General features: G+C 48.7%; 1 protein-coding gene, 1 long non-coding RNA gene and 1 pseudogene across 2 annotated transcripts; 2 read left to right on the top strand and 1 right to left on the bottom strand.

The window, feature by feature from the left end:
- The first annotated feature begins 954 nt into the window (after positions 1–954).
- On the top strand, positions 955–3,338 carry LOC115251735 (uncharacterized). The gene is made up of 3 exons (XR_003890266.1): positions 955–1,067; positions 2,371–2,682; positions 3,233–3,338. It is a non-coding gene; the product is annotated as an uncharacterized lncRNA (long non-coding RNA).
- Positions 3,339–3,390: 52 nt separating this feature from the next.
- Positions 3,391–5,657, top strand: LOC115251734 (zinc transporter ZIP4-like; annotated as a pseudogene).
- Positions 5,658–7,760: 2,103 nt separating this feature from the next.
- LOC115251806 (ATP-dependent DNA helicase Q4-like) lies at positions 7,761–9,578 on the bottom strand. Its single transcript, XM_029845437.1, has 5 exons — positions 9,410–9,578; positions 9,162–9,339; positions 8,931–9,084; positions 8,736–8,844; positions 7,761–7,969 (listed from the first exon to the last, which is right to left on the bottom strand). Exons 1-5 carry the CDS (start codon positions 9,471–9,473, stop codon positions 7,761–7,763), a joined length of 714 nt encoding a protein of 237 aa, XP_029701297.1. The 5' UTR covers positions 9,474–9,578.
- Positions 9,579–10,000: the final 422 nt, after the last annotated feature.

The following is a 10,000-nucleotide window of genomic DNA, read 5'->3' as shown; positions in this document are numbered from 1 at the left end:
GAGTCCTTGAAATGTCCAGAACATTTTAGAATAACACATCTAGTGTTTTAAAGCAATAAAACACCACCGGGACAGACAGTGGGGGGTAATTTTATGAGGGTGGGGGGTATTTTATGAGGGTGGGGGGGGGTCATCATTTAGTTTATCTTCAAAGTCTGATAGATGTGCTGCACCTAAAACAGTCAAAACATACTACAGCTTACAATAAATAGAATGTAGGTGCATTTATGTGTATTAACATGCAGGTTTCAAGCTTCTATCAGTACTATAGATATTATATATATTGATTAATATATATGAGATTATATGTGCAATAATAACACCCATAATAAAGAACTTATTAAGGGTCAAGAAAGGGTCAAGATGTGGTGGAAACACCACACACACACACACACACACACACACACACACACACACACACCACACCCTAGCTGTGATGCTGCCACTGGAGGGGCAACATTGTAAACCCGCACCTGAACGCACCATCTCAGTTTGATGTTGGTAATAATGTGGTTGTTATTGATATGGGTGTTTTGGATGGAACAGTGCAACAACAGAGGCTTATTTTTGCCAGTGCTTATTAAAAATGTGTTTATTATCACTATTATTACTACTGATGGTTGTAGAGCCTCTGTGCGTAATTAGCAGGAACGGCGCGTGCTGTGCTGCAGCGGCAGACACATGTTGGTCAGACAGACAGGTAGATCATAATTCACCCCTCAGCCAATCAGCGTGCAGAGCTCAGGTGCATTGACGGTAATTTAACCTGCGCGCCGAACTCTGGAGTTCAATGCTCGTGCAGAAGAACCCCGAGTGTCTCAGCCTCTCCACGACTTCACATTTCAGCGCTGCAGTATTCAGACATGCGGTGTTCGGCGCTGCTGCTCGTCACCTGTTGGGGTGTGTTGGTTTCCGTGTCGGCATCCCCCGCTGTGGAAGAGGCGTACCGGGCGGGGTGGTGGAGCTGGTGTCTCCGGGGCAGCAGCAACTGACGGCGGATTCCCTCCGCTCGCTCTTTAATATGCTGGAGAACCGTGTGCAGTGCGGGAGAGGTGTCGTGTGAAAAGGTGAGTTTTATTAGGCTGACCTCGGCACAGGTGCTCGCCGGGGGCAGGTGAGGGAGAGGGCGAGGTCCAACACATTCCTGATAAACCGAATATTCCATAAAATCCGCAAACTTTATCACAAAACGCGCTCAAATTCCACAAAACCATCAGGTCGAAATCAGCGACCCCAGCGCGCTCGTTATACTCTCAAGATGCCTTTTCTATTCTTTCTTTTTAATGTTAAAATCCTGAGATAAATGAATAATTCATCTGATTGATAATGAGGGGAGGGGGGTCTAAAAATCATTTCACCATTTAAAACATTTATTTTATTTAGGCCTATATACATTTCGTTAATTTCCCGACATGCCGTCCTATTCAGGCCTTTCTTACCTTGACAACAGTTTGGGTCTTTTAGATATACAGTAATAACGGATGTAGGTATTTAGCTCGTGTGTTATAGCAATTATTGTGGTTGCTGTTCATTTTAAAGCCACTATTAATCAAAAACTACTCAGTGGATTAATGTGCTGCTCTGAATGAGGTGGTTATACAGTCAATTAGTGCATCACTGCTGATATTCAGGTTCTGCATTAGTTACTTTTTTTTTTTTTTAATTATTTTTGCTGGCGACCCACGATGTGTGATTATGATTTGCTACGTAAAGGTGCATTCCTACGTGATATAAAGGCATCAGTTCATCCTCTGCATCCAGAGGAACCAACCTGAACTAAATTACCTGCAAACCTGCACAATAATCGGCCTGTTTTTATCGTATTTCTAAAAACAAATGATATGAAGCAGCCAGGAAAAGAATTCGCTGGCCCGGCGTTTTCTACACGCATTCATCGCACCATATAGAGTCGCCCATCAACCCTCAGCGTAGAAGAACCTGCCACCAGATCCAGACCCAGGTTTTTAAACGCAGACATGAAATTCCAAACACATTCAACGTGACGAGAGCATTTATCGCAGCTCTTTGCTGCTCTGTGAAATAGTTGGCTCATCTGATTCTCCACTTTATGGGCGAGAGTCCCTGAACCTCCGCCATAACGAGCCGTTATCTGATGATCGAGGAGTGCTGCTCCGATAAGCCGCCGTTGCTGAACAACCACATTTTTCCGCCAGCGATTGCGGCCCCAAAATCCTTAAAAAGACCTTTAATTTGGTGCAACCTGATATCGGACCCCGCCGAGCTTTCAGGAGAGGAAGCCGTTTGTTTCAGAGGGTCAAGAACAGAATAATGAGGTTCTGCTGGTAAAATGGGGGCATTGTTGACTTCTTAACGTGGGGTTCCTCAATGTTCTGCCGTCTTTGTGAACAGTGTGACCTCCTTGAGGCCGTTGACCAGCTGATCAGCGCCATCACAGATGCCAGAAGTAAAAACGGAGCGACAAATGTCACCGTCGGCGTGGCTCAGTTCCCCGTTTTTGCCGCTGGGTGCCTCCTGTACCTCTCCGCACCCAACCTGGTCTGCACAGCAGCCAAGCAGGGCCAATGGGGAGACCGAACCAACGCCTTCATACACAAACTCACACACACGGAGGAGCAACCTGGACACCAGCACATAGACCTGAATGGACTCCTGGTGCTGATCCACGACCTCCACCACCACTATAAGCCTTTAACCACCGAGGTGAGTTTAGGTTGCAGGTCCAATCAGGAGAATGTGGGGAAAAAATGGGGTTTTGTTGGTTTTTTGCTGGTTCTCTGGAGGCAGGAAATGATGGTGAATGCAGCACTAACAGGGAGTGACGATCGAGGTGAATGTTCTCAGTCATCCAGGTCGAAGAACTCGTCTCCTCAGCTTGGAGCGGGTCAACTGAAGACCTAAAGAATCCTCTGGGATGGAAAGTTGGCCTGTTTCAAGCTGGAGAGAAGAGTCAGACCTTCTGGAAGACTGTCATAAAATCCATCCAGTTATTGTTTTTTTACACTTCTCTTCTGGGCATTAATGCCAACATTGACAAAACCATCACCTCATGGGCAGAAGCAACCAGAAAAGGGTGTAAAACCAACAACAGCAAGGAAACCAAAGATGTTAAAGTCTACTTTTGACCAGGAGGTTTACTCACAAGAAGGATTAAAGGGCACGTTGGAAAGGAACTGAACTGAATGTCGTTTTAAAGAGGAGCTCAACTGAACCCTCATTCGTCCCTTGTCCTCGTCCTTGTCCTTGTCCCCAGGCTCCCCAGAGTTGTGTAACAGCAGGTGACATCATGGCTGAGGTCAACGCATCATCTCCAGAGCAGAAACAGGAAGCTGGTGCCGTCATGGGCCGTGCGCTGTTTCACGACCCTGCACGGCCGGTGCATCCTCAGCCGCGCGCTGCCCAACTGAGAGCTTCTTCCTGGACTACATGATGAGTTTTCTGGGCCCGGAGAACTTCACAGCCATGGGTAAGCATCCCTCAGGAAGAAGTGCGGCTTCTGGAAGAGCTTTTTCCTCAAACGTTGTGTTTGGGTTGCACAGATCTGCAGGTTCTGATGAAGAGCCTGAACCTGGGTAAAGAGACTGGACACGAGCACCAGGACGATGAGCACGTGGATCACGACCACAGAGGGCTGAGGCTGAGGAGCAGGACCAGGAATGAAAGGAACACCACCTGGGATCAGGTGTGCAAAAGAAAGATGGCAGATGATCATTCAGATGATCGCCATGACAGGAACCGCTCCCAAGTATCAGTTCCCAAACAAACGGGATGTATTAACGAGATGGCTTCACTTCCTGTTGTCCAGCTCTGCTTCTCGCCTGAAGAGTTGATCCTGATCCACGAGCTGGGGGCCAATGCCTCCTCAGACATGGGTCGGTCCGGCTTGGCCCGGCTCAGCCCCGCGCTCGTCCAGCAGGTCCTGAGCGGAGCGTGCGCCATCACCACAGACTCGCACGCGTCGGACGGGCTGAGCATGACTGAGAGTCAGTGTGTTTTTTGGTCCTTGATGACTTCCAACTTGTTTGTGTGAATGCATTTTAGCTGGTAACGACCTTCTCCTTCTCTGTAGGATACTTATATGCCACCCCTTGCCAACGTGGTGATAACCCTGACGGCGCTGGTCGGAATCGTGATGCTCCTGTGTACCTCCTGCACCAGCGCCTTCCAGCTCGTCATCCAGTTCTGCGTCAGCCTGGCTGTGGGCTCCCTCACCGGGGATGCTTTATTGCACCTTCTGCCCATGGTGAGCAGCTTAACACACCCCAAAATCCTAAAGAGAACGCCCAAATGATGGTCCGGGTGGACTCAGGACCTATTCAGATGAGGAGTAACAGCGGTGGCTCGGCTCTTGGCCGGGTCCCGCTGGCTCACAGGTCGGGTTTGGGGGTTCGTTCTGATTCTGAGCCTCCTGTGCTCCAGTTTCTAGGTCTGCATCTGCACTCGGATGACATCAGCGGCATAAATCACGCGCATGACGACCACGAGGAGGGACCTCCAGACTATATTAACAAGATGCTGGTGGTGGTTGGTGGGATCTAACTGCTTCTATTTGATGGAGACGATCTTCTCCCTGATCTCCAACAGTCATGAGCACCATCACCATGAGGTGAGGAACACCCTGGTTCTCGTCCTGATACACTGTTGTCGTGACGATACACTGAATTCTCCTCCCCCTCTGGACCCCCATAGGAGGAATCAGAGCCGCATCCCTGCGACCACGGCAAGGTGCTGGAGATGTATCAGCAGGAAAAGAAAAGAGAAGCGACACGATCGACGTCAGAACTGGTGAGAAAACCGACGCCAAACCAATGAATCAGTCCCGGTGAACGAGAACTGGGTCAGAATCTGTCGTTGATGCAAGAGAGAGTCTAAACTAGAACCCGGGCGCCCCTGGAGTGCGTTTGCTCATCCTGGACCTGCGTTTCAGGTCAGCCGCGACGATGGCGAGGGGCCGCTGGAGAAAGAGCGCAGCAGACGTGAGTGTTTCCGAGGCAAAGCCGCGCTCGTCATCCTCGTATCGAGCTACTGATCGCCTGATTTTCCCCCCCCCAGGACAGCGGATTCTGCCTTTCATGATAACTATCGGCGACGGGATCCACAACTTTGCGGACGGTTTGGCGATGGGCGCGGCGTTCTCTCTGTCATGGCGGTCCGGCCTGGCTACATCGGTGGCCGTCTTCTGCCACGAGCTCCCGCACGAACGGGGTAAGCTGCTCCTCCACAGCCGAAGAGCTTACTGCTCTGGTCACTTCTGCACTGAGTTCTTGGCCGATTCCCTCTGGCTCCAGGCGATTTCGCCATTCTGCTGCACAGCGCGTGTCGGTGCGCAGAGCTCTGCTCCTGAACGTCGGCAGCGCCATGTTCTCCTTCATCAGGCCTCTACATCGCCCTGGCCGTGGCCTCCGACCTGGCCACCAAACAGTGGATCGCTGCCGTCACCGCGGGCCTTTTCCTGTACGTGGGGCTGGCCGACATGGTGAGTGACGCCGCCACACGTCTGCCGCCGCTTCTCCGAAGGCCGTCTTTAACTTCCGCCTCCTTTTGGCTTTAGCTTCCCACCTTGGTCCACATCAGCCACAAGAGGCCCTGGCTGATGTTCTCCTGCAGAACGCCGGCCTGCTGACGGGCTGGGGCATCCTGTGCTGCTGGCACTTTTCGAAGAGAAAATCAGCTTTTAGACGCATCAGCTCGTCGGCGCCTTCGTTTCTGACCGAGTTAATGTATGACTGAGTTTACACACGCTGTAAAAGTACACGCGGGGACTGAGCGAAGAGGCCGGAGGAGAAATTGGTGATTGTTTCCTGGCAATAAAAGTACTCAAGCAAGGCTTCAAAACACTTAAAATGCCTCTCAGATGACGTCCAAACTGCAATCCAAGCCGCTCCATATGTAAGATTAAACGTCCAAATAAGGTTTAAGGTGGAGAAATCGGTCCACTCGACTAAACTAACCGGTTGTTTGTTGACTAAATCAAAGCGTCCGGTGCCCCGATATCTGTTACCCTACATCGAATAATAAGTTGTAGTTAAATACAGTCTCATGAAATCCTTGGTGTTCCTATGTTTTAGGAGGTAAACCCCCCCCCCCCCCACCCCCCCCCCCCCCCCCCCCCCCCCCCCCCCCCCCCCCCCCGCACGACACACACACACACACACGTCCCAGCACACTTCATGGCTCTTATTTTGAAGGAAACTCTGCACTTTGTAATTTAAGTACTTTGCTGTACTAATTAATGTAAGAAATTGTGTGACTGTATGTTTATGTAATATAATATGCTTTGTTTATTTCTTTATTTTGTCCTGAAAAAATAAACATTTTGCAATCTCTCCCATCCCAGCGGCTCCTTCTTCCCACGTCGTCGTCTTCCAGGGGCCCTTTATAGCCAGAACATTGGAGAACTAATAACTTTAATAAGAGACATTTACATGACATTAACATCTAATGAATTAGATCAGGACTCAAATGTTGACAACATCCCATCAGCACTTTATTAAACTTTGTATATGAAGGTTTTGTGAAATGAGCATTTATCACCAGGGTTCCAAAGTTTACCAGCTGTTTTTACTTCAGTTCATTTGAACTTGTGGGTCATAAAACCTCCCGATTAGGGTTCAGAGTTCCTGTGAAGTCCCCAGACCCACCGGTGTCTGTGACAGGCTCGATTTTAATAAAGCTGAATTGAATTTAACGGGCAGCTCATCACACATCAGAGGCAGGCGTCAGTCCTGAACACGCAGTTTAATAGTGTAAATAAAGACTGTCCAATAAAAGGCTCAGATTGGGCCCTGATCCCTTAAGCCAGAGCAGTAAAACAAATGCAGATTACAGGATGAAGCTGCTGACAGCTGCAGGAGGATTTCCCTTAAGTCAGCTCTCCAATTAAAGCAATCTATACTGCTGCGCCTCCGCGTTCCTCAAGGTTTTACAGGCCACGGGAGTCACGTAAATGATGACTTAATAAAACATGTCATCGTCTAAACGTGGACCTTTGAGCCTCTGACACTTTACAGGGAGGTTAGATTATACTGGCAGGTTTAGATTTATAACTTTAGATTAAATATCAGAATCAAGGAAGCAGCGAAAGACTTCACTCCTGCAGGGCGAAAGCAGACGGTTGCATTGTTGTGGATGATCATGTGACCGGAGCTGATAACACTGAAGCAGATCCAAGTTTCGGGACATTTATTGGATCCACAAATAATTCTGTTGACTCTGCATGATTGACGGTTGTTGATTTTTCCATGAAGTTATCCTGAAAGGTGCCCTCTTTGTGTGACATCACCTGGATGTAACACCAGCACATTTACACAGGACGGTACAGACGTGCACTCAGATCCTGGTTAGACATCATTTAAAGGGGCCAGAATTTGCCAACTTTTACGAACTATTCCGGCTGTTACACGACGGCCAAAGTCCACAGTTGGAATCAAAACTGGATCTGCTGCAAGTTTGTTCCAGCTGATTACTGTAAGAAAGCTGCTTTAATGTTTAACGTTTCTCCCATTTAATGATTCACCTTAACTCAAGAAGCAACACTTAAGATGGAAATTTGCACGATTGGAGTCAAACGAGCTATTTTTCTATTCTTATCACATGGCCTTAATTTGTTATGGGTTCAAATTGCCACCGTGGAACCACTTTAAAGGGAAATTCCACTTTGTTTCACATCTTTCTGGGTCAGGAACGTTGCTTCCTCCTGTCCAGCCACACTTCACCTGCACCACATCCCCTAAAGAGGTCACACCAGGCCAGAGCTAGAAAAATAGATTTTATTCAATGATTCAACAAATTATGCAGCCGTTGTAAAAAAAAAAAAAGGTAGTAAATGAAGTAAAACGAAGGAAGGAGCAGGAGCAGAAGGTAGTGGGGTCACTTGAAGCCGACGATCTCCGCGTGGCCAGTCTGATGAGCTGGTTGAAGTCAAACTGGATGTACTTCCTCCAGTAGCGTCTGTCCTTCGCGTAAATTTGAGCGGGATAACAGGGACTTCCTGAAACAGAATTCGGAATTCTTGAACTCACGCTGTTCTACATTCAAACTTACTGGTAGAGACGCATAAAACCTGTGTTTGTCAACAACAATGAGACGCTGCAGATGTCATTTAGGAATCATTCATCCAGATTGCTGGATGCTGTGGCCTAATGACCATCCAGCTGTTGGATGATAAGATCATTAATTGCCTTTTTACACCTACAATAAAACATTATGAATACGTTTATCCAAAAGTAGGTTAATGTAAAAAAAAAGTAGGTTAAGTAGGTTAAGTAGGTTCTCAAGGAATATGAGTGATAACACTTGCTAGGAATTGTTTAATAGAGTTCAGAGCAATAACAAGACACTAAAATGTTCCGATCATCTCTGCACAATGACGGCTCAGGCATCAGGAAGAAGAATCTCTGTTTGTGTGGTTGGGAATGACTAAAAATAGACCACACGCCACAAATCTGGGCGAAGTTAAAGAGAGACTGGTGGAATGATGAAAGTGATGGATAATCATCAACTGCAACAAAACCCTTGAAAATGTGGATTTTTCAATAATGAAGCATAGAAAAATGCCTTAAATTTTAAAGTTGTTTTTTTAAAAAAAAAAAAAAAGGTTATTCTGTCATTAAAAGTTTATCGCTGAGAAATGCTTCACTGGTCCTACAACGCCCCCTACAGGCGCTACTGCAGCATTACACGGTGTTTGTGTTTTCGAGAAAACTTTACATTATTTCTAGGACTTTCAAAATCTATATTTGGTTTATACGCCTCACCGATTCCATGCAGGATTCTGGCAACAGCTCTGCCAGAAAATTTCTCATCACTTCTGCTGGCAAGAAAACCTCTGATGTCGGCTCTGATCTGATCCTCCCAGTCTAAGATCTGAAAACAGCCGGAACAGAGGAGAGCGCGTTTGTACCCACACCACTGGGGGGGGGGGGATTTGGGATGCGTTTCCCAGGTTGTACCTTGTATTTGTCAAACCCCTCACAGTCCTCTGGAGCAGGGACGCCGCTTCGTTCACACCTTTTGTCAAAGTATTCAGACAGAAGACTTTTCAGCCGGAGGCTGCGACCGTCGTCCAACTCGTCCTTGCAGCACGAGACAGTCTGGAAGGCAACGCTGCGATACAGACAATAATCATCGAGGCATTCAGACATGCCGATGCACATCATGGTGTTCATCCTGAGACCTGGTACCTTTTGAATGCCTTGAAACAGGCGGTCAGCTGGTACAGCCGAGTCTTCTCCTGCTTCTGCACCCGATTATGGAGGAACTGACAAACTCTGTCCAGCTCCTCGTCGCTCAGGTCGCCGTAGGAACGGAAGTAGAAGGACAGCGAGGAGAATTCCACGAGGACGCCGCTACGTCCGCCGCCTGACACAAAACGTCGGTGGCTGTTAAAGAGGAAGGGTGCGGCGTTTTGCCCCGTTACTCGGACCCGCACCTTTCCCAGTGCTCCACTGCAGCTGCCTGAGACCCCTCTTCACCAGAGGAAGCTGCCAGCCCATAGTGTCCGCAACCTCCACCACGTCAAACTCCAGCTGGTCGCACGTCTCCACCCGCTCCCCAGCTAGCCGCCGTCTGGCCAGCACCACGGCAACCGGGGGGCAACTGTGTGGGCAGTAAGTGGACGATTATTAAGTAAAGACGATGGAAGTGCATCGGTCTAAAGGAGGCTTCGTACATTTGGTGACTTTCTGGAGCTGTCTGGGCCCGTCGTAGCAGCTGATCTTACAGACAGACAGTGTTGGGTGCAGAAGCTCCACGAAGCGCTGGGGGTGCAGCTCCAGGTAGAGCAGCAGCGTCTCCACACCTGGAGCGGAGCCAGAATTTCCTGGGTTCTACCTTCATTCTCGCCGGTGAAAAGGCAGCGTTTGATTTGTGACTGGCGCTTTTACCTTCCTCCGTCATGTCCAAAGCCTCCACCGTTGCTTGGATGGGGATGGCTCGTTCGTGAGTGTGACACGCTCGCCGACTGGGCCAGTGGCCGCCCTCGTCTTCCCGAGCCCCCGAGCGATGGTCTTCCTCTTTGTCC

The sequence above is a fragment of the Takifugu rubripes genome, chromosome 12 (assembly GCF_901000725.2).
Source record: "Takifugu rubripes chromosome 12, fTakRub1.2, whole genome shotgun sequence".
In the NCBI taxonomy this organism is placed as follows: Eukaryota; Metazoa; Chordata; class Actinopteri; order Tetraodontiformes; family Tetraodontidae; genus Takifugu; species Takifugu rubripes.
This window is presented reverse-complemented; position numbering and strand designations above follow the sequence as displayed.

What these genes read in the sequence shown, in the direction of transcription:
- LOC115251806 (XM_029845437.1), bottom strand. Translation starts at nt 9,473, where the DNA reads ATGGGCTGGCAGCTTCCTCTGGTGAAGAGGGGTCTCAGGCAGCTGCAG. An exon ending in TGTTTCAAGGCATTCAAAAG is followed by an intron (nt 9,085 to 9,161) that starts GTACCAGGTCTC and finishes TCTGTATCGCAG; the next exon opens with CGTTGCCTTCCAGACTGTCT. An exon ending in AGGGGTTTGACAAATACAAG is followed by an intron (nt 8,845 to 8,930) that starts GTACAACCTGGG and finishes GGCTGTTTTCAG; the next exon opens with ATCTTAGACTGGGAGGATCA.